We start from the raw sequence: 24,717 nt of genomic DNA, 5'->3' as shown, positions 1-24,717 counted from the left end.
AGCCTAATGCTTTTTGCATGAGGCAGTATTATAATTGCTCTCATAAGTCAAACATGATGTTTCAACCAGGTTTTAGAAGTCCAGAGTATAGATTTTAGAGTGTCACTAATATTGGCAAGCTAAATTGCTTATATTGGGGCTTGTAGATTTTTAACTGATTAATAAAAATGGCATTCATTTGAAAATAACAATGGGAAATTAGAATAATACAAGCTTGTTATGCTCTGGAGTAAAGATACTACAATACATTTAGCACAATCAACTAAAATGTGTTAACTTAAATGTCTTTATACTATTATACATTCTCTTTAACATAAATTGATATTATTTAAAACCATCCATTATTTTAGATATGTTTGAAAATAAATGAACACATTAGGATTGCTGTTTACACTAATAATGTCAAAATCATAGATTTTACTTGATTTTTGTAGTTTTTGAAACAAAGTTGTATGGCAGGTCAGAATTTCTTACTGAAAAATAAATATGTAGTTGTGAAACACAGACAAGTAGACCTAATCCAGACATTTCAGCCAGTGAAGGTTTCAAAGGCAGGAACATGGAAGGGAGGACTCTGGTGGCATCTGTGCTATGGCATCCCATTTTCCCCAGAACTGGCATTGGGTAGCTCATTGAGGTGCTGGAAACTCTATGGTAAAAGAATACCATATGTTTTCCCTAGAAATGATGTTGTGACGCAGACCAGAGCAACCTAAAATATTCTGCTGCTACTTGGCATGGAGTCCGTCCCATGGCTTCCAGCCATAGTGAGGGCCTAGCAGCCATATGCACAGAATCAGAAGTTGTGTGCTGCTGCACACCAAAAAACTATTAGTAAAACATACAATTAAGTGCCGCAAGCAAAAGGGCAGTATCTCCCCACTATTTCATTCCTAGCATCAGCACTCCACTTCAGCTCTTCCATAAGCACTGGATATCGTAAATGTCTGGGACATGTGCAAAGGACTCAACCAGAGCACTGCAAAATAGTTAGTCGTTGACTCTGATGGAATCATAGAATCAGAGAGTTGGAAGGGGCCATACAGGCCATCTAGGCCAAACCCCTGCTCAATGCAGGATCAACCTAAAGCATCCATGAGAGTTATCTGTCTAGCTGCTGCTTAAAGATTGTCAGTGAGGGGGAGCTCACCACCTCCTTGATGGCATATATGGGCATTTATGGACACTGTAGTTAAGGCTGCAAACTTAAATGGACTCAGGTGAATGGTAGAGGACAGGAAGGCCTGGAGGATCATTGTCCACGGGGGTCGTGATGGGTTGAACACGACTTCACACCTAACTACAACAACAATAGTTAAGGCTGGGATGAGGAGAGCCAAAGGATTGGTCATGGGGATGTCAGTGATTACTCTCTCTTTAATGAAGCAATCTCTGCCTGCCAACATCCTAGTTTTATCAAGTAATTACAATTTATTAGCAGTCCTTGAGATGGGAAGTTGAGGTCTTTTGGGTTGAAAAGTATGATTCTGAAAAGAAAAAGGACTCTAAAAAAGTCTGTTCCTTGCATTAACCCTAATATTTGTGATTTCATTCCAGTGACAATGAGTTTGGATAGATTTTAAAAAGGACAGACTGTCACTTTTCCTTTATGTGCATCTTATGGTATTTCCATAATTTAACTTATCACTTTGCCATCATCTACACCTGTGTGGAGTTGAAAGTGTAGTTTATCAAGCACAGGACTCATTTTTATTTGACTGATGACCCCAGCTGGAATGCAAATTCAGGTTTGGAGTTAAACACTTGTGCGGGCTTTATGCCACCTATGAACAGATGTGGTCCTGAACAAGCCCCATTAATCCCTTTGCTGTAAAAGTAAGTTTTCAGTTTTTCATCTGTGGTATAGAGCCACTCTAATCTTTCTTTTTAAAATGCCATTGTCTAAAAACATCAGGATATTTTCCCACATTATAAGCAACTTGTGTTTTACTATGACTTGTTACTGCTTTCTGGATCCAACAGTGATTACGTTTTGAACGCACCACTTTATCTTACTCAGATACTCTGGCTTAAGTAAAGTTAATTATTTAGAGAATGTATATACCGTCTTTCTAGAGACTGGCTTGAGGCAGTTTACAATTAAGAAAATAATCTAAAACCATTAAAACTCAACAAAAAGCCATTAATAAGCACCAAAATAGTCCCTGAAACCCATGGTAGAATACATATTTTATTAAAAGTGGGGATTTATTAAGATGGGGATTTCCTAGATGACCCACTCCTCCTATGTAATTTCATCATTTGGTCTCAGAGCTATTTAGAATAGTGCTCCCATAAGTGGGACCTTTTCTCCAAAGCACAAAGCCAATCCTGGCTTTGCTCCACTTCATGGAAGTTGGAGGTTCTTCAGAAGAGCATCATCTTTAAGTCTAATTCGTGTTAAGTCAGATTCATTCTCAGTTTTCTTCTCCTTGTACATAACATCTCCTGATTACTTAACATGTCTCCACCGTCTACCTCTTATGCTTCTCAAGGAATGTATTTTTTCATTAAAAGGTAAAGGTAAAGCTATCCCCGGTGGAAGCACCGAGTCATGTCTGACCCTTGGGGTGACGCCCTCTAGCGTTTTCATGGCAGACTCAATATGGGGTGGTTTGCCAGTGCCTTCCCCAGTCATTACCGTTTACCCCCCAGCAAGCTGGGTACTCATTTTACCGACCTCAGAAGGATGGAAGGCTGAGTCAACCTTGAGCCAGCTGCTGGGATCGAACTCCCAGCCTCATGGGCAGAGCTTTCAGACTGCTGCCTTACCACTCTGCGCCACAAGAGGCTCTATATTTTTTTCATTACATTATTTATAATTAAATTTTATTCATAATTAAATTTATATACCGCCGCTCCACTTTCCAAGGAACTCAGATTGGCCTCCTCCATTTTTAAACCCAAAACAACCCTGTAATAAAGGTTTGGCTAAAAGAGTGTAACCGGCCCATGGTTAACCAGCAAGTGTCATGTCAGATGGAGAATTCTCCAGTTGGTGCTGGGAAACATCTGTTCAGTTGCTGGATTCATGTCTCATAGGGTTCTATGCTACCTCCCATGCTATTTAGCATCTGCATTAAATAGGCTTCTCTGGAGGGTTACACCGAAGAGTCACCAGTATACAGAGGATTCTTCTCAACTCCTTTTCTGCAGAGGCAATGAGTAGCAGAGATAGTAAGGGGCCAATAAACTGAAGCTCAGTCTAGATAAGATAGAGGAACTCTTGCTCAGCAATGCTAACCAGGGACTGATGTGTCACCTTGCCAGAGATGTGGTTGTAGGTTGGTTTCCAGGGAGTGGTTTATATCTGTGCCTAGACAGAGGCTCAAGTGTAGTACCTTCAAACAACTGCAGATAGTCTGCCAGCTGTACCCCTTCCTGAGAAAGAAAGCTCTGGCCATAGATGTCATGGGGAGCCACCTTTGATGACTGTTCCACGGACTTCGACTTCATTTCCAAGCAAAAGTTCGAAGCACTGTTCCTTCCCTTAAAAGCCCTAAATGATCTGGGACCACGGTTTCTGAAAGCCCACTTGTTCAAATAGGAACTGAGCTGATTTTGACTGCTCTTCATGTCCTCTTCCTTCTGAAGTGAACAAGGGAAAACCTTTTCTGTTACCTAGTGCTTTGAACTTTTCTTGCTAGGTGACATGTTCTTTTGGTAAGTGCAGTGCGTGCAGGCTTTCCACTCCTGGCTTGTTTGATCATGCTATATGGTTTAGTACTGCTACAGTGCTGTTTCTATTTGATGGTATTATATTTTTTGTTGGATAAGGGCACAGAAATGTCAGTAAAATAAGTAAATGTCACATTTGGCAGTATAGCAAAGAACAGGGGGTACATTCCAGAGAACATGAGCTTTTGGACAGCCATCTCCCAATGAAAATGGCTAGCAATAGTCCCCGTGGCTAGACCTGCTATTTCCCAATATGGTGTGCTGGATAAAGAGCAATGATGCAGAGCAAAGAAATTAGCTCCTGTAGAACTCAGATTTAGTGTCTCCTCTACAGCCATAAAGCTACGGAAGAGAGGAGATTGCATTTAAAAAGGAAGTGTTACTATATAGCCACAGAGCATTATGTTCCCATATTGATTTAAATTGTCATCTCTGACTCTTTTGTTTCTCCAAGGCACTAGGTTTTGCTTGGATAATATACTGCTAACACCCAGGAACCATGCAATAATAATTAATGAAGTGCCTGTGGCTGCTTGAGAGTGCATCCTGCATAGCATTTATACAGTAATAATCCTTCCTTTGTAAAACGGTGAGCGCTCCTACCAGTGCTTCCTGGCCTCAGAGGGCCTCTGGCTCACTCAACAGTTCTTTCTAACCAAGAATTCTTTCTAACCAAGAATCTGTATATCACAGTGTTTCTGTTATGGGTAAGTTGTCTGCAAGGAAGACTTCATCCTGTTCATGAAATGCTATGCCTTTCCCTTAAAAAAAATTGGAATGCATAAGAAGTAACACAGTTGCTACCACTGGGTAATACTGCACCATATGTGCCATCATTGCCATGCGTGTAGCAGGCAAAGCTGGAGCAGTGAAATCATAGCTCACATTGTGTGGTTCTATGGCTTGCAGTAGAATAAGATGAAAGAAACATGAAATTCCATGTAGCAACCTACTTATGTGGAAATAGTGACATGTACACTGATTTTTATCCCAGTGCCATCAGTAGGACCGAATCTATTTAATTTCTAGTACTTCTGCTTCTAGTAAGTTGTGGATCACATCAGCACAGAAGGGAAGTGACTGTGTAGTAGCACAGTTATATGAGAGTTCAGAACAAAGAAGGATTTTTCTACCTTTAAGTCTTTTCCTGTCTAGTTATTGGCTGCCATTGCCAAATAATGCTTTTGTGAACAGTTCCTTTTTGCTTTGCCAGTGGCTCCCATGTGATTAGGCCAAATTGTCCAGAATAAAGTACATAAGTAACAGAATTAATCAAAGTTTACTGTAATGGTGATGTAATTGGCTGATAAAATGACAGTCTCATACAAAAGGAATGGCACTATGAACTCATCGTGATGCAGAAATAATAGTGAATGCTTGGAAGAAGACCATCAAAGGGTGTGCGAGATCTTACTGTGAACATGATGTCCCAAAAGACAGCTTGCCAGAAAGCATGCTGCTGTCCCCTGTGGCAGAAGATGAACTAGCTACTCCAGCTTTTTCTTTCTCTATACAATAAAATCAGAGTCCAGTAGCACCTTTAAGACCAACAAAGATTTATTCAAGGCATGAGCTTTCGAGTGCAAACACTCTTCGTCAGACTCTGATTTTATTGTGCTACTTCAGACTAACACAGCTACTCATTTGAATCTTTCTCTATACAAGTCTGCCTAGGGCCAGCCTACAAAGAAACACAAATGCAGATCTTTCCTGTCCCCCGCCCCCTTCTTCAAACAACTTTCTGAGACTTTTCAGAAGCTTTTACAGGAAGTTCCAGGACCCGTGTGAACAAAAAGCCATATGGCTGGAGAGTGGCTTCTGTAAGGAAGGAGAACTGAGCAAAATTACCCTCATCTTCCTTCTTGCAATGCTTCCATTGATACAATAGCTCATTTATCACAAGAGTGAACAAACGGCAATTCTCCTTGGTTTCTCCTCCTTATCCTTGGTCTTCATGGCTAAGATAGGTCTTGTGACCCATAGCATCATCTTTCTGCAGATTTCAGAGGACTGCTGAGCGAATGAGAAGAAGCCCCTTCTGTTTGTGATCCATAGCATCTATACCAAACAGTCTTCCTCCACAGCCTGAAATGGCATTGGCTATGATGCAGTCAATGTTGCATTCATTTCCGTGCGGAAGTTAATCACATGCTTCCTACCCCTTTGAAATTAAGTATGAGAAGTACTTTGGGTTTAGCTGTGTTGAACACATGAGATTGCCTTATACTGAATCAAACAATTTGTCACTCTTGTCCACTCTGAGCAGCAGTGGGTCTCTAGGATCTCCGGCAGTCTTAAACATCACCTGCTATCTGTTTCTTTTAACTGGAGACACTAAGGATTGAATTTGAGACCTTCTGTATGTCAAGCAGATGCTTTACCCCTGAGCCACAGCCTCTCCCCGCTGAAGTATTGCTTCTGCATTGCATTTGTGTCTCCTGTTAATATTTTATGACACACATTTGCACTATTTTACTATGAAGTATTTTCTGTTCTTTTTGTTTTCATTTTAGCATACAACTGTTTTGCCTTTTATATTAATTGAGATGAGAACAACACATCATGAATACCCCAGCAGGAGCAGTGGACTGATTGCCATGTGTACTTTCTCTATTGCCTACATATTATGGTAAGACATGCATGTTTACATTATGTTGCCCTGTGGACATACACAGTCAGCTGCTGTTGCCTGCACTGTTGCACACTTTCAATACCTTTTAGTGATCATTTGCAAATGGATTTTGCCATTTTACACAGTAAGATTCAGCTGCAGTGTGCACTGAGAGTGGATTGGAAGTGAGAGGATTGAGGGCCGTTCCGCATTCGTCCAAAATAGCACAATGGTTACTAATTGAAATCGCAACAGTTTTGCCATTATGCACAACGTCGTTGACAATCTGCAACACTCCTGAAACCGATCTGCAAAAAGCGCTTCGTTGTAGCGCTTTCAGGGAAATCCCAAAAAGTGGATTCACCCTCCGGAAAGCAGTACACTCCTGCAACCAATCTGCAACACTAGCGGGAAAGTTCTGTGCGTTACCATTGTTGCGGTTTCTGCAAAGTCCCTCCCCCTGGCTCTCTCCTCTGATCTTCTGGCGAAGCGATCACCATTTTTTTTTCTCCAAGCGAGCGGAGATCAATGCACCAGTGAGCCTTTGTTTACCCAGCGAGGCTTCCCTGGCTGCAGCCCATCTGTTTAAAGTCACCAAGCACAAGCATCGCAGAGGCCCGTTTGCTGGTTTATTTTCACTTTATTTTTCACACTGTTTTCGGCCGAAAATCGCGCCCGTGAGGGGGGGGGGTTTCATTCGGGGGGAGCGTGGCAATGATGAAACGGCAGCTCAAACACCACCTGCTAGCTGGATGGGTCTCTCCATTGCATCGAATCAATGCATATTCGTTGCAACAGGTGTGGTTTTTTTTAAACCATCCTTAAAGGGAAAGGGGCTGTTTGGGAGCATGATAACGGCTGCCCATTGGTTGCTTGACGGCCAGGGGCGGGACACAGTAATAGCGCTTCCTGGCTAGCGATTTTTGCCAAGACCGGAACCCTGTGGGAAACGATAGAAACGCAACTGGATTCCACTACAAAGACAGGTATGCGTTACGCCGAATTCCACTATTTAACGATTTAACGATTATTTGAACGATTTTTCGTTCAGCAAACAATTTGCTACATGGATCCCGGTGCGGAATGGCCCTGAGTCTGTGTGAAAACACTTCCTTCACACTCACATATTCAGAAGTAATATGCCAAATGTTTTTGGAAATTTGCTCTCATGGTCTTTCTAACTCTTATTTTTTCACATAGTGGGGGATACTGATACATTACTTAAGCACGCGTTCCTGTTCTTTTCTTTCTCTAGCAAACATTTTTTTCACAATGTGTCTCAGCCTTAACACATAAGGTTAACCAGTGCTAGCACTATACTATTTATCGGAGGTTCTTTGGGGCAGTTCAGACCAGCAGAATTGTGCTACAGGCCTTGCCCCTCCTGCTGTAGCCCAGTGAACCTCTTGAAATACTGTTCAAGGAGTCAATGAACCCTCAAAAAAGCACAAAAGGTTAAAATGTTGATATGGGGAATAAGTTGGATCTGTTAAAATTTCAGCTCTACTGTGGCAAAAAGTGACCATTGGAGCAAAATAGTTTTTTTCCTGACCATGTATATTTGTGAGTACTGCTATCTGCTAGTAAGAACTCAATATGAAAAGTCTTACTGCCAGCCTTCTTGAAACCAAAGGTCCAAGTTGTCTGAGCAATTCAGGATGCCTGATTTGACCTGTATAGGAAATTTTCCCTACCTAAAGGACTTCCTTCTCCTGGTGTGCTCTTTTATATTGACCAAGAACACCATCCATTTTTGCATGAAGTTGCAATACCTGAGGCTGTCCTTGCATACCTGAGGCTGGTCATCAACTCAGCACTACTTGTAGGACATTTTGTGTGATATGGCTTTTAAGTCTGTAAATGCAAAAAAAACATTTCTGTTTTTTATCATCAAGATAAATGTGTCTTTAAATCCAAGTGTTTTTTACTTGCACAGAAGGTCTGTTTTAGTTTGATTTCCCCCAAGTTCTAGTTCCATTCTGCTTCTTTCCTAGACATCATTAAACTATCTGCTTAAGTCTGCAAATAGCAGGGCCTGCAAATGGATCTGGGTTTGCACTCTAAAGTGTGCCTTAATGCATGTTCCCTTCTGCTTATCTAATAATGATGTTGGACAGGAATTATAATGTTGAAGGCATTCATTAGAGTTAATAACAAGTAATCTTATATGGAAGCTTTATGCCTAAGGTTGATCAGCCTATTATTGTGCAGTATTGAGTTAGCATGTATTGAAGTAGGAATGAACTCCTTAACAAAGGCCATCAGGTAATGTTTCCATGGTAGCAATACTATTTTTCCTATTCACATTTGTAATACAGACAATGTAGGGATACTCATAATATTACTACTCTAAAGAAAAAAAGGATAACACTCATAATTCCAGTGTAGTAAGATGGGCTGATTTTTTGTTGTTGTTTCAGTAGTCTGGCTTATCATGAGTAGATGCTGAACTCTTTCTCAAAGTGTATTTGTATGTTAATTGCTGCCATCCACAGGATTTATCAACTGCTTAACCCAGTCTCAGCTATACATATTGCCCAGTTATTTATCTATTTATTTGTTTGTTTGTTTATTGGATTTTTATACCACTGCAAGCTGGCTTGCAGCAGTTCACAATAAAACATATAATAAAACAATCAATTTTGTAAAAACCTCATACAATACACCCTACAACAATTCTACAATAGTTCCCCAAAATATGCATCTTGTCTCTAACTGGTCCTTCCTGGCAACTAACTCCACCCACCCTCTCTCTACCTATTAGAAGTGTACATTCAGCTACTATAAGCCAACCCCCGCCCCCAATACCAGATAGGCGGAGTTCAGGAATTTAAAGGGACCAATATCCATTTAAATACCTTGGAATCAGAGTCTGAGAGTTCATTCTGCTTGATGCCCTTTGTTGTTGTTGTTAGGTACGAAATCATGTCCAACCCATCGTGACCCCATGGACAATGATCCTCCAGGCCTTCCTGTCCTCTACCATTCCCCGGAGTCCATTTAAGTTTGCACCTACTGCTTCAGTGACTCCATCCAGCCACCTCATTCTCTGTCGTCCCCTTCTTCTTTTGCCCTCAATTGCTCCCAGCATTAGGCTCTTCTCCAGGGAGTCCTTCCTTCTCATGAGGTGGCCAAAGTATTTGAGTTTCATCTTCAGGATCTGGCCTTCTAAGGAGCAGGCAGGGCTGATCTCCTCTAGGACTGACCAGTTTGTTCGCATTGCAGTCCAAGGGACTCGCAAGAGTCTTCTCCAGCACCAGAGTTCAAAAGCCTCAATTCTTTGACGCTCGGCCTTCCTTATGGTCCAACTTTCGCAGCCAGTGGGAAAGTTGGGAATACCATAGCCTTGACTAAACACACTTTTGTTGGCAGGGTGATGTCTCTGCTTTTTAGGATGCTGTCTAGATTTGCCATAGCTTTCCTCCCCAGGAGCAAGCGTCTTTTAATTTCTTTGCTGCAGTCCCCATCTGCAGTGATCTTGGAGCCCAGGAAAATAAAATCTGTCACTATCTCCATTTCTTCCCCATCTATTTGCCAGGAATTGAGAGGGCCGGATGCCATGATCGTAGTTTTCTTGATGTTGAGTTTCAAGCCAACTTTTACACTCTCTTCCTTCACCCGCATCAACAGGCTCTTTAGTTCCTCTTCACTTTCTGCCATTAGAGTGGTATCATCTGCATATCTGAGGTTGTTGATATTTCTCCCTGCAATCTTGATCCCAATTTGTGACTCCTCTAATCCCGCCTTTCTCATGATATGCTCCGCATACAAGTTAAATAGGCAAGGCGATATTATACAGCCTTGCTGAACTCCTTTCTCAATTTTGAACCAATCAATGATTCCATGTTCAGTTCTCACTGTTGCTTCTTGACCTGCATATAAGTTTCTCAAGAGACAAATAAGATGCTCTGGTATTCCCATCTCTTTAAGAACTTGCCACAATTTGTTGTGCTCCACACAATCAAAGGCTTTAGCATAGTCAATGAAGCAGAAGTAAATGTTCTTCTGGAACTCCCTAGCTTTCTCCATGATCCAGCATATGTTGGCAATTTGATCTCTAGTTCCTCTGCCTCTTCGAAATCCTGCCTGTACTTCTGGAAGTTCTCGGTCCACATATTGCTGTAGCCTAGTTTGTAAAATTTTGAGCATAACTTTGCTAGCATGAGAAATGAGTGCAATGGTGCGGTTGTTTGAACATTCTTTGGCATTGCCCTTCTTTGGGATTGGAATGTAAACTGACCTTTTCCAATCCTGTGGCCATTGTTGAGTTTTCCAAATTTGCTGGCATATTGAGTGTAGCACTTTTACTGCATCGTCTTTTAAGATTTTGAATAGTTCAACTGGAATGCTGTCACCACCACTAGTTTTATTGTTGCTCAGACTTCCTAAGGCCCATTTGACTTCACATTCCAGGATGTCTGGCTCCAGGTCAGTAACTACCCTTTTGTGGTTACCAGGGATGTTAAGCTCGCTCTTGTATAGTTCTTCTTTATAATTTTGCCACCTTTTTAATCTCTTCTGCTTCTGTGAGGTCCCTACCATTTTGGTCCCTTATCATACCCATCTTTGCATGAAATGAATCATAGAATCATAGAATCATAGAATCATAGAGTTGGAAGGGGCCATACAGGCCATCTAGTCCAACCCCCTGCTCAACGCAGGATTAGCCCTAAGCATCCTAAAGCATCCAAGAAAAGTGTGTATCCAACCTTTGCTTGAAGACTGCCAGTGAGGGGGCGCTCACCACCTCCTTAGGCAGCCTATTCCACTGCTGAACTACTCTGACTGTGAAAAACTTTTTCCTGATATCTAGCCTATATCGTTGTACTTGAAGTTTAAACCCATTACTGCGTGTCCTTTCCTCTGCAGCCAGCAGAAACAGCATCCTGCCCTCCTCCAAGTGACAACCTTTCAAATACTTAAAGAGGGCTATCATGTCCCCTCTCAACCTCCTTTTCTCCAGGCTGAACATTCCCAAGTCCCTCAACCTATCTTCATAGGGCTTGGTCCCTTGGCCCCAGATCATCTTCGTCGCTCTCCTCTGTACCCTTTCAATTTTATCGATGTCCTTCTTGAAGTGAGGCCTCCAGAACTGCACACAGTACTCCAGGTGTGGTCTGACCAGTGCCGTATACAATGGGACTATGACATCTTGTGATTTTGATGTGATGCCTCTGTTGATACAGCCCAAAATGGCATTTGCCTTTTTTACCGCTGCATCACACTGCCTGCTCATGTTTAGTTTACAATCCACAAGTTCTCTTCATATCTCTTCAAATGTTCTCTTCATATCTCCAATTTTCTTGAAAAGATCTCTGGTCCTCTCCATTCTATTGTTTTCTTCTATTTGTTTACATTGTTCATTTAAGAAGGCATTCTTATCTCTTCTAGCTTTTCTCTGGAATTCTGCATTCAATTGGGTGTATCATTTATGCCCTTAAAAGCTACTAAAAGCGGTGGTGAGGGAAGACCCCCCCCTAAAGGAAGGGGAGCAGAAAGGAAATTTTGGCCATCCTAGAGATGAGTCAACCACTCCTGAACTGTGTGGGCAGGCTGGCGTTCCCTCCTGTTTTCCCTCCTTGCCACTCTCATGTCTTGCATGGGAGTCATGCCCTGGGTCACAGTGCCAGCTCCCAAGTGTCCCTGGGTACTGGAGCCGCTAATACCATGTTGGCGCTCTCTCCCTCCACAGGACTGCTGTAAGAAGCGTCCTGTAGATGCAGCCTCTTCTGCATTCTCAGGGCCACAGCACCTACTCCTGCCCAAGTTGCTACTCATGTTCCTTCCTCAGTATTTCTGTATCTGCTCTGCCCATCCAGGACAACCACAGGCACTGTTACAAGTAAGCAACTCTCCCTTCCTCTTTCCTGTCCTCCTACCCCATCAGGTGAGCAGCTCCAGCAAACTTCTTGGGAAAATTCTTGGGGAATTGTTTTGTGTTCTGTGGATCTACCGAATGTCAGATTGTCCTGCCCAGTGGCGTAAGCCCCACTAGCCACTGCCAAGATGATCATGGATTGTGAGGGGACTGGAGGGCACCTGCATGCCTAATGCAGGTTTTAGTAGCTCTTAAGGGCTACTAAATTCAGAATTAATGAATTCTGAGACTCAGATTCTGAGGCATTTAGAGAAATCTCAGTCCCTTCAAATACCTCGAACTCAAACTTCACTCCAAGTTGCTTGAAGTGAACTCTGACTCCCAGGCATTTAAAACTCATGAAGCCAGAAAATGCAGCATTCCTCAACACTTGTCATATCTGAATATCATACTAGTACTGATATTCAGAAATATCAGGGAATACCAGTATTGTTCAGGTTCAATATATCCGAACCTGAAAAATACCAATGTTTTGGTGTTCATTTTGCATACCCCTATAACCAGTATGTAAGGTTTGAGGGAAATGGTTTGAATGTATGCAAAAACCTATCTGTTCCCTCTTAATAAAACAGTAAGGGGTGTTGGGGTGGGTTCAGTCTGGAATGGGGGGGGCAACAATTGGCCCCTTGGCCCCGGACTGACAAGCGGGGCCAATCAGAAGGCGCAAAGCGCTTTCCAATTGGCCCCTCACCAGGACAGACCAGAGTTCCATCCAGTCAGCCCAGCCAGTGGCTATCAGGAGAAATGGCTGCCAGTCTGCTCCTGACCACTGCAGGGAGAGGAGGTTATTTCCCTGTTAAACTGTATCGGTAAAATGAGTACCCAGCTTGCTGGGGGAGTAAAACAGTAATGACTGGGGAAGGGAATGGCAAACTACCCTGTATTGAGTCTGCCAAGAAAATGCTAGAGGGCGTCACCCCAACGGTCAGACATGACTCGGTGCTTGCACAGGGGATATTTTTACCTTTAACCTCAATATCGTCATTCTAGTTTCTGCAGAGAATTCAGGTTTGATTTGTTCAAAAACCCACTTATTTGTCTTTTCGTGGTCCATGGTATCTGTTCCCTGACTTGGGAATATTAGAGTTACTCAGTTAAGCTGACAATGCCAACATTTTCTGTTTTTGTTTTCAATGCATAATAGGGTCTGTTGGATATATCATGTAACAGGAGTTTGGGTGTATCCCCTCCTGGACTACCTTGGCTCAGGAGCTAAAATTATCTTCTTTGCAACTGTAACTGCAATAATTAACGTCTTCTACTTGCTGGGTGAGGTACTAAACAACTGCATTTGGGATACACAAAAATGTGAGTATTGTTTTGAGAAACAATGATGTGCAGGTAAAGGATTGCTATTGGTATTACAAAGATCTAAAAGAGCGATTCTACTATTCATGTGACGAGGTGTTTAAATCCTTTTGGGAATGGGACTTCAGTTGAAGTGAAACATTATTACTTATTATTACTTGTACAGTATCTTACTTTCCTCAGTGTTTTATTCATATTGTAAATAAAAAATCTTGTTTTTTATTATCCCTGTGGGCTGCTTGTCTAAGGGAAAGAAACATACACAATTTAGGTAGGGCAGGGTGCCTTGCCATTGTATGGGCTTTAACTAAACTGAAGGGAAAGAAAAACGCCTTTTGCAGGTTGGACCATACTCCAGGTAACAATAGCAAATTAATGCATTGGAATCTGTTTCTCCAGGTCTTTCAACTTTGACAGTGCATGTAAGATATGCCTGGCCTTGACCTGGGCCAGGATCTTCTCGGTTCGGGCCCCAACTTGGTAAAATGACCTCCCAGGAGAGCTGAGGGCCCTGACGGAGCTAACAGAGTTCTGCAGGGCCTGCAAAATGGATCTCTTCTGCCAGATCTATGGTTGAGGGCAGGCCAACAAGAGCAATGCCCCCCCTCAGGTTGCACTATACAATCTTAAGTGCACCCCTTGTTAGATGACTGTGGGAAGTAGGTAGGACTTGGCCATCTTGGTTCCTTGGGAGTTAAAAGGGGTAGAGGGTTTTATGAGGGGTTTTTTGGAATTTACATTTTTATGTAACCCGCCTTGAGTCTTTGGAGGAATGCAGGCTACAAATTTAAATAATAATTATAAATGGGCATGAAAACATAATAGCAGATGTCCTCGGGAAAAGGGGAAAAAAGGTAAATTTAGTGTGTAAGCATTGTTACCAGTAGAGCCCATGAAAAGCCTCAATCTATGACAATCTCAGAGGAATACCATGTGATGGACAGGCTAAGTTCTGCCTCTCTCCAAGAGCAAGCAATAAGAGCTGAGGAAATGTTGGGTGAAGGACACTTGGGAAACAGCCATTGAAAACAACATTTAGAAGTTAATAGCAGAGGAGTTGACAATGTAGAAGCTGATGGGGGGCGAAGAGGTCTGACAGAGTAGAACTGTGCAAGAAGAGCTGCTTAGAGCAGACTAAAAATAGTAAATTTGTAATTAAAGGCTGTACAAATAGGATCTCAGTTCAAAAGTTCATTGGATGTGAAATGTTACTTATACCTTACTTTCAGTGGGGTTTTTAGTTCATGCCATAAATAAAAGTTTCTTGTTTTGATTATCCTTGTGGGTTGCTTGTCTAAGGGAAAGAAACACACACACACACACCTGAGGTGTGCATTATTATATAAATCAATAGTGGTAGCGTGTAATTGGAACAGTGTGTGAGCCTCAGCCGAAATAATTCTGTGAGAGTAAGGCTTATAATTAAAGGGGGCTGGGCTACCCTATCAGTGGATGTCTCTGGGACTGAAGAAATGAAACTAAAGCATGAAATACTCATTGCTTTTTCTATGTAGATGATATACAGAGAGATGATATGGACTAATCGATCAGTGGCTGTTTTTTATATTTGTTTTTAAAGCATTTTGAAAATATTGATTAATATTCTTGTGGGCCAAGGCTTGTAGGTTTGTAAATTATGTATATCAGGTGTTGTTATAAAGGTTTAGAATGTACACCACATATGATAAAATTATACAATTAGCACATGCCATCTTCTAAAGCATGAATTGGAAAAAACCAAGAGATTTGCATGGTTCTTCCACACTCCAAAGCAGTGGTCCCCAACCTGCGGGCCGCGGCCCGTTGCCGGGCCGCAAAGGACATGGCACCGGGCCGCGGCTCCCTCTCCCCGCCCCGCCCCCGCAGTAAAAAACTTCCCAGGCCGCAAGCTTGCGGCCCGGGAAGCTTCTTACTGAGGGAGGCGGGGAGAGGGAATCAGGGCCGGGCCGCGCCTGTGCGGGCCACGCCCGCTCGGCCCGATCCGCAGGCGTGGCCCGACCCGTGGGCGCGGCCCGGGCGCGGCTCGCGGGCGCGGCTCGGGTGCGGCCCGATCCGCGGGCGCGGCGTGGGCGCGGCCCGCGGGCGCGGCCCGATCCGTGGGCGCGGCCCGCGGGCGCGGCCCGATCCGCGGGCGTGGCCCGCACGGGCGCGGTCCGCGGGGGCGCGGCCCGATGCCCTGCCGGTCCCCAGCCTAGGAAAGGTTGGGGACCACTGCTCCAAAGGACCCCCCCCCCCTTTCAAGATATGCACTAAATAAAATCCAACCACTGACAAAATAATTTGCAGTTTGTTTTTCCAAGCTAAACCACAAACATGGTAGGCAAAGCAAAATCTTCCCATTCTTGATGCCACAGCCAAAGATACTGGGATTTCTTCCAGAGTATTAGATCCATTGGCAGTAAAATACTTCTCAAGAAAGTCAGAGACATTTTCATAAAGACAAATAAGATAGCCTCATTTCAAAACCGCTCAAAATGTTTCCTGCAGCAGCACAGGACACAAAAGACCAGCGGCTGGCAGGAGCACAGGATCTGAAGCCAATAGGCTCTCCTGGAGCCAAGCCATTGTTTTCTTAAACCTTTGACTGGCTATCCAATTATTTTTGGTTTGTTAGTAACACCCAACCCATTGTATTTAGATACTGGTAACGTTCAGACTCAATTGTTTCCTTATTATGTCTGTCAGTAAAAATGCCACTACTAGATGCATTTGCCCCGCAGCACTCATCCAAACCCTAATTAGCACTCCCCCACCCAAAGGGGCCCTTGGTAAGAACTGAGCAAATTTTCCATTAAAGAGTTGTTAGATTTACGGTCAGATTCCTTTTAGAACTGTTTCCAAAAGTTTCCTTCCCAACCCTACCCACCCGTGTTGAAAAGAAAGATTGAGAGTCTTTCTTCAGGATAGTCAACATCTCTGGAAACCTCCAAAACTAACAGTCACATAAAAGATTTGAGGTGTTTGGCTGGGAGATTTACTCGGAATAAGCTAAACAGGCAAAAGAACAGAACTTTTTGCCAGACCCCAATAATATAATTTTGCCCTGGAACATCTGAAAGAGCTGCATAATTCCACAGCCAGCAAAACACAACAGGCAAGGCCTAGTTGCTCTGTGGCCATGGCACATGCATGGGGACAATCCTCATAGTGGAACCGTGTTTCTCCTTAGCAGTGCAGTGGCATGACTACACTGTAGCAAGTAGCATGACTAGATCTCAGGGAAAATGGGAGATCCAGACACATTTCTCATATGTCCATCTAGCCCTCCCCCTCTGTGCCTAACCCCTAATTGCTCTTACTACCTAGATTGCTCAAAATGAATGGGGCAGAAAATCAAAATGCCACTTGGCACTCACTGTTTTTTGTTATGTATGAGGTAAAAATGACTGTCTGGAAATACTGGGAGTAGTTTTACAACCAGCCACCCTCAATATCACCATATTTTGTCTATATGGTTCCTAGGGTGACTTTTCATGCCACCGTTTACATTGTGTGCTGTCTGCAAAATATTCACCAGTCTTTGGACATGGATCCCTTAATCACATCTGCTATTTTGAATATGCTGTTTGTGACAATTCTATGTGACTGGAGCCAGATCATAATCGTTAACCGCTCCTCGTGGTGTGGAAGAAATAAAACAGTAAGGGCCCTGAGGGCGGGCCCTGTCCGGGATGAGGAAGGGTGCCGATAGGCCCCTTCCCCTGGACTGACAAGCGGAGGGCCCAATCGGGAGGTGCAAAGCACCTCCCGATTGTGCCCTCCGCTTGTCAGTTCAGCCCCAAAACGGCCAATCAGCAGCCGCGCGCAGCACGGCTGCTGATTGGCTGTTTGCCCAGCCAACAACCAATTGGGAGGTGCAAAGCACCTCCCAACCCGCCCCACCCCCCACGAGAGCGAACCTTCGCTTCACGGAGGCCGCCGAGAGCAAAGGTAGGCCCGCTGGCCCACGCCCTCAACCCCACAACGGCTCCCCAGAACCCAGGGAGCCCACTGGCTGCCTCGTCGAGCCCCCCCCATGCCCTCCCCGGTGCCTGGGGAACCTTTTTGCCATTCCAGCCGCCCAGAAAAACGCTCCCCAGGGCCCACGGAAGGGCCCTGGAGGCTCGCATCCTCCCTGGGGCCTGGGGAGCGTTTTTGCAAGTCTGGGGGGGAGGGCAAATTCTTCCCGGGCCCAGGAGAAGATGTCCTCACCCTTCCTGCGCTGCGCCCGCCCCTGCTGCCTTCTCCCCAACCCTCCACATGCCCATTTTTTAAAAATGGACTTTGTCCCTAGTTCTCAAATAAGTGGGAGCAGCATTTTATGTGATACATACATTATATTGTTAGACCCACCATTTCCTCTAGTTAAACAGGGTTTGCAGGGTTTTTATAGAGAAAAAGGAGGAGTGTAGATACCACAAGCCCCTCTTTCCACCTAATTCCAAGGATACTCTTGATGTCCTAAACTTGGTGCTTGGAGTCAGTAATGGGCTTGATGATGATGAACAAACTGAAACTTGATCTTGATAAGACAGAGGTCCTCTAGGGTCGAGGCTGCATGGGGCCCCTCTGAGCTTCCCCAATCAAGGGCAAAAGGCTTTCAATTCGGGGGGGAGGGGAGGAAGGAGAAAGACACAAGTTCAAATCAATCTGAATTCAGCAGGATGCTGAATTGACTGTACCATTACAGTTATGAAGTTACTGGCACCATTGGGGACATAAAGCAGAAGGGCGATACGATTTGAAGGGTGAAGTTGCTTGTGGGAGACGGAATACAACTGTGGGGCTCAGAATGGCAATGCAAATGGGGGAAAAAAGCAAGCGCAGAATCAGCCTAGGTTATCCAAAATACAAGTCACGGACTTGAGGTTTCCTGTGTCTTGAATTGTGTTACACTCCCCTTGAAAAGCAAGGTTCATATCTTAGGAGTATTGTTTCACATAGCATTCACTTTAGAAAATCAGCTGGCTGCAGTGGTTCAGAGTGCTTTGGCTGGTACATGAACTGCATCTATCCATGGGTCAGTCAGATCTATCCACAGTGATCCATGCCTTAGTTATATCTAGATTGGACTACTGCAATGCACCCTACTTGGGGTGCCCTTAAAGAATATTTAGAAGCTGTAGCTCATGCACAATGCTGTGGCTAGATTGCTGGTCAAGACAGCTGTCAGGAGCATGTGACCCTAATAACATGACACTGTCTCCTAATCCACCTCAGAGCCCAATCCAAGGTGCTGTCAAAGTAAATGAGAAGTGGAGGTGAAAAAAATTCCAGTAGTGAAAAAGGAGCAAGAGATGCAGGACCTCAGAATATTTTTAATATCATTATGTAATGAAGGCAATGTGACAAGGAACACTGAAAGAAGTTATTCAGGCAACAGCCAGGAACAGTACAATCTAGCTGGTACATTTTAAATGAGATGCTAACTTTTACATCCTGACTACATTTTTGATCTATGTTCATTTATTAGAAAGTCAATCCCGTGGAAATCCATGGAGTTTACTTCTGAGTAAACATTGATAGGATCAGGATAAGTAAAAGTTACTGCCTCTTCAGATATAGGCACTGTAACTATTAATACAGTTTATTCAGCTGATTCAAAAATAGTTGTGATTCCATTGATAATTATACTCAAAGCCCCTCTCACAGCAGTTTCAGAAGTGAGGCAAAGGGGCTTCATCTTACTTTGAAGGGGGAAAGGTAAGAACAAAAAGAAGCACAATATCTTCCCAAGGTATGTGGGGATGCTGTACTTTTTTCTGCACTCTAGTGTTTCAAAAGGGTTTTTTTTATCTGTTTGTACGCAGGTATGGAAGAAGGAAAAGAAAAAACTAAATTGGACTAAACATAGGATGGGAGAAAGCAAAGGGAACTCGCTGCTGCCTGGAAGACACCTCAATGTCAAGAAGTGCTGCTGGAGGAGGCAAATTCCATGAACACTGCATCCAGGATACTTTAATTTTCTAAAAAGGGGTATTGATTTAGTGACACATTCCTCCTTCCGATAACTGTATCTGCCCATGAGAATACAGATGATGGATATCACCACAAAGTCCTCAACACATGCCATTATGCATATCAGCGTTAAGTCTCTTCCTATCAGAAAGAAGACTGAAGGGTTCTGTTCTCTCTGATGTACAGATAAGTTTAGATGGGCTAAGACTGAAATCAATGGGGAAATCATCTACATTTCTAATTGTCTAAAATGCTGGATTAGCCCCCATAAGCAAATCAAAGAATTCTGTGCCATTACAGTCATGAAGTTACTGGCAGCATTGGGGAAATAAAGCAGAAGGGCACTAGGAGTTGAAGGGTGAGGCTGCTTGTGGGAGATGGAGTATACCTGTGGGGCTCAGAATGGCAAGGCAAACTGTTTATATTCCTCTTCCCCTCGCAAATTGTGTTTTGATTTGTTCAAGAAGCAGATGTAATGTAACAAGCTCTTTAAATAGGTGGTGCTAATCATCAGAGCCAACTATAATTAGAGCTGAAACCTATATACATACTGTTTCTTAAAATTCAAAACCACTTCAATAAAGTATAAAATATCCCTACATGTCTCCTGCTCAGGCTTTTATATGTGTTCGAACTCAAAAGAAAAGACAGCTCTTTTCTCATCCTACCATTTCCTACTTTTTTACTGTTGAGAAACCCCTGAAACATTCTTCAGACTTCAAGAAACGCCAGAAGTATATGCAGAATATGGTTGGGAAGCATAGCTATGTACATGCCCAGTCAGGGCCCCTCCTCTTCACACCCCATTCAGGCCCATCAGTGGGGGGGGGGCGTGTTACATGACCATATATGGTCATATCACCTGATAAATGTTTAACAAATTTTAAAAATGAATTAACTTCCTCCTATTTAGGAAACCCTTCCAGGGCTGTCAAGAAACCCCAGGATTTCACAAAACCTGGTTGAGAAAGCCTGTCCTACATCAAGGAAGAGGGCTGGAGTAGTTGCTTATTTGTCATTAGGCTAACAATCTTTGATAAATGGATAAGGGGAGGAGATTGACAAATGAGTCATGAGGGTTGGCAAGAGGAACATCAGGTGCATTATAGCCTGTCCAGATAAAGGAATGTATCCAGTCATCTGGAGCAGGAATACCTGTGGCAAGGATTCCAAAGAAGCCACATGCAGTCAAAGAGGTGTGCTGTAGGATGCTTTGCATATCACAGAACACAAATGGCCAAGTCTGTTGTTTCTGAGATAACTCTCTCCAACCAGACACACAGAAACTGAGTGTGGGGCACATCCATCTACCAGAAAGGCCAACGTATACTCAGACTTAGAACTATATATTAATTTATATTTACATACTTAAGGCAAAATGCAAAATAGGGATGTCACATTCCAGTGGGATAATATTTCTTACAACTTGAAACCATTTTGATAAGACCACCAGGAATAATAAACTTGAAATCAGCTGTGCTGGCCTATTATTATTAATAATAATAATAATTTAATTTATATACCACCCACCCAGATGACTCAGGGCACTGTACTTCATAGCTAAATAGACAATTAAAATATAATTATTTATACTAAAAATTAATCATGTTAAAATTTCAACATTATACTAGTCATTGAAACATTTAAACCATAATTAACAGCTGTCTGATCCATAACACCAGCTCATTCCAGATGTTTCCCTTGGCATTTCTGATGTGGGTTCTGGGGAGCCCAATAGAAGTTATCAGATCATTGGCCCCAACCAAAAGCTTTTCAGAAGAGCTCCATTTTATAGGCCCTGTGGGACTCTGCTAGCTTTGACAGAAGGATGGAAGACAAGCATGATGTATAACCCCATCAACCTATGCTGGTCAGGTTCTGTAATAAAGTTAGCACAGTGTAGCAGTAAGGATTCATAGTTATGGAACATGTGGGATATGGGCACATTCTTGGCATACATTCTACATTGAAAGAGGTTTATATAACACTGACTGTGCAGTTTTTCCATAGAAGAGAACAGTGGAGTGGATCCAACAGCCCATTTCCATGGCCACAAGGACTTCTGCCTGCAGAGTTAAACTTTTATGGCAACGCAAAATGCCTCCCAAAAGAGAAGGTGCACCCTGAAGCAGGATTTCAGACTGCCATGGAATGGAGAAGCTGCAGAAGTTGCACTCCTTGTGTTCACAAAACTGTGCTGTTAGATCCACCCAAGTAAAATTCTTATGTCTTCATTAAAATGTTGTAGGGATTCCACAGGCTCTAATGAAACTGCTTCGTGGGCTTCATCTGACCTTATAACTTGTCTCAGAGAGTACTATGGTGTAACTTTTGGATTACAGTCATGCACACTGTGAAAGCCATGCCTCAGCATCCTCTGCTACTTTCCTGAAGCATGTCTCTGTTCAGTCTTTGGGGCCAGAAACATGTTTCAGACCAGCTCAGAAATGGTTGAGGGAGGACTGTGCTAAAGAACTGAGGAGAAATTTCAAGCAGGAAAGGTGCTAGAATGAAAACTTCTTCCAGGCATGGACAGCAGAATAGTGGAGACCATGATGGGAGAAGAAAAAAAGGTATATAGGCTAAGAGAAGAAAAGCATTTAAAATGAATAGTGTGCCAGATGGTTGTACAAAATCTTGGAAAGATGTTTTGGAAACAAAAATTCGGATTTTTTTCTGTTTCCAATGGAGAGAGTAGCAGGATTATCTCATTTAGCTGCTCTGAGCAGCAGCAAATAAATAAATAAATACTATCCATGCAACTGGAAGGCTCCTTCTTTTCTAAATAGCTGCCAGTACAAAATGTGGTACAGAGGTTAATAGGCTTCCATTGCGGCACATACCTTTAGCAGGAAATATTTATAGACAACGGTCCAAATGTAATGTAAGATTTTTTAAACATTTCAGTTGTGTAATGTAAATTAAGTCTTCTCCGTCAACAATGTGAAGTTCAGGTTGGTAAAAATAGGAGCCCAGAGTTTTGTTAGTGGTATAGGAGTGCTTTCACGTGGCAGGGCTTGCATAACTCATTCTTCACTGTTGGGATTTGCATGACTGCTGTCTAAGCCTGGGTTTCTTACTGACCTTTTTTACTCATTAAACTTTGGATGCTGCCGGCCTTTGTCTGTACTTTGCTACACTGACTTCACAAATGACCATTTTTTAATTTAAAATAAAAAGAATGCCAAAGCAGGCACAAAAGTTCAAAATCTTCCTGTCAGAACAACTACACTGGGAATAGTTACAGCAATGTACACAGCACAGTCTCATAGCTTTGCTGTTGTGTTGCGACTCCTTCCTGCTCTGGAAGTGCCAGAAGCCTCCGGTCTCCTGCAGAGAGCACAAAGTGCAGCTCCTCCTCACACCACTGTTGCTTGGTTTCCAGGAACAACAGCATTGGCATGCATAGAAGCTGTGGTGTGGATGTCTCTTATGTAATCTGGGGCTTCTGGTGATACACCATGACGGCAGTGTGAAAAGTGAGCTTCAATGGCCACCATTGTTTTAGGCCCTAAACAGGCAGTGTGGTACAGTTGTTAAACAATGTTGGATTGGGAGTAGATTAAAAAAAAATACCCACTCAGCATGAAATTCACTGGGTGATATTGAATTACTCATTGTCAGTCAGCCTCATCTATTGCATGGCATTGTGAGAATAAAATGGGAAAGGAAGAATCCTTTGTATCATTCTGGGGACAAAGACATGATGAGCGATAATGTAGTGGTTGGATATAAAGCAGACTACATCACTAGTCAAGGATTGGTCACTGTGCAGCTTAGGGAGAGTGAGGGCATTTTTGCAAATCTAAAAAAATAGTGTTATGCCAGCATAATGGCATAGCACTAAAAATAATCGCACCTCCAGCCATTCCTCACCACCTTCCTGTTTTGCTCCCATCTGCTGCGTTTTTGCACTCCTTACACTCTGCATGCCTGCTTGAAATGGTGGGAGAGGGCAACGTGCTTTTCACACGACTCTCTTCCGCCTGTCAATCAAGGCAGGCAACCAATCCCCTTTCTCAACCTTTTAAAGGGCCCGCAATGCCCACTCATTTTTTAAAAATTCAATCCTTCTCCGTTGAAATGCCTATGCATCTAATCATAGATACATAGTACTTTCTGAATGCCATCCATTATGGACTCCTGAGTCTTGATATCGGGGGGGAAATCTCGTTCCTGATTTTGGGCAGGGGAACTTTAGAGAGGCATGCTTTGTGTGACGACTTGGGGGAAAGTTTTTTTTGCCTGCACAATTTAATGCTTATTCATTGCTCTAGGCAGTTTGCTTTTTAAAAAATGTCCCCAGGAGAAGGTAGAGGGAGGCGAGGTCAGGATATTGGAGGCGGAGATAGCGCTTCTTCGTCTCCACACATTTCTTTAGCGCGTGGCCCGCTGGTTGCTCTACACTCATGCTTTTTAGGTTGGGGGATCTACTTTATGCAGTTCCCCAGTTAACACTTTAAAATGGAGGATGTAGCTGGCGGATTGCTGCTTGGACTCTGGGGGCCATTCCGCATCGGGATCCATGTAGCAAATTGTTTGCTGAACGAAAAATCGCCATTTTAAATAGTGGAATTCGTTGTTATGCATTTGTAGTGGAATCCAGTTGCGTTTCTATCATTTCCCACAGGGTTCCGGTCTCGGCAAAAATCGCTAGAAAGGAAGTGCTATTGCTGAGCTGTGTCCCGCCCCTGGCCGTCAAGCAGCCAATGGGCAGCCATTAGCATGCTCCCAAACAGCCCCTTGCCCTTTAAGGAAGGTTTAAAAAACACACACACCCGTTGCAACGAATATGCGTTGATTCATTGCAACGGAGAGACCCATCCAGCTAGCAGGTGGTGTTTGAGCTGCCATTTCATCATTGCCACGCTCCCCCCGAGTGAAAAAAAAATCCCCCCCCCTCACGGGCACGATTTTCGGCCGAAAACAGTGTGAAAAATAAAGTGAAAATAAACCAGCAAACGGGCCTCTATGATGCTTGTTCTTGGTGACTTTAAACAGAGGGACTGCAGCCGGGGAAGCCTCACTGGGTAAATGAAGGCTTGCCGGTGCGTTGATCTCCGCTCGCTCGGAGAAAAAAAAATTGTGATCGCTTCGCCGGAAGATCAGAGGAGAGAGCCAGGGAGAGGGAATTTGCAGAAACCGCAACAATGGTAACACAGAGAACTTTCCCGCTAGTGTTGCAGATTGGTTGCAGGAGTGTAGCGCTTTCCGGAGGGTGAATCCACTTTTTGGGATTTCCCTGAAAGCGCTACAACTAAGCGCTTTTTGCGGATCGGTTTCAGGAGTGTTGCTGATTGTCAAC

General features: G+C 43.4%; 1 protein-coding gene across 2 annotated transcripts in view; it reads left to right on the top strand.

Moving 5' to 3' along the window:
- Positions 1–22,525, top strand: part of AIG1 (androgen induced 1) — a 136,844-nt gene extending 114,319 nt beyond the window's left edge. For both annotated transcript variants that reach the window (XM_077351054.1, XM_077351065.1), the window contains 3 exons: positions 6,192–6,307; positions 13,312–13,475; positions 19,265–22,525. In XM_077351054.1, the coding sequence (XP_077207169.1) occupies positions 6,192–6,307; positions 13,312–13,475; positions 19,265–19,302 (318 nt within the window). In that variant the 3' untranslated portion in view covers positions 19,303–22,525. The remainder of the gene's footprint in view (positions 1–6,191; positions 6,308–13,311; positions 13,476–19,264) is intronic.
- Positions 22,526–24,717: the final 2,192 nt, after the last annotated feature.

The sequence above is a fragment of the Paroedura picta genome, chromosome 1 (assembly GCF_049243985.1).
Source record: "Paroedura picta isolate Pp20150507F chromosome 1, Ppicta_v3.0, whole genome shotgun sequence".
Taxonomy (NCBI): Eukaryota; Metazoa; Chordata; class Lepidosauria; order Squamata; family Gekkonidae; genus Paroedura; species Paroedura picta.
Note: the sequence above shows the minus strand (reverse complement) of the source record. Positions and strands in the feature narration are given on the sequence as shown.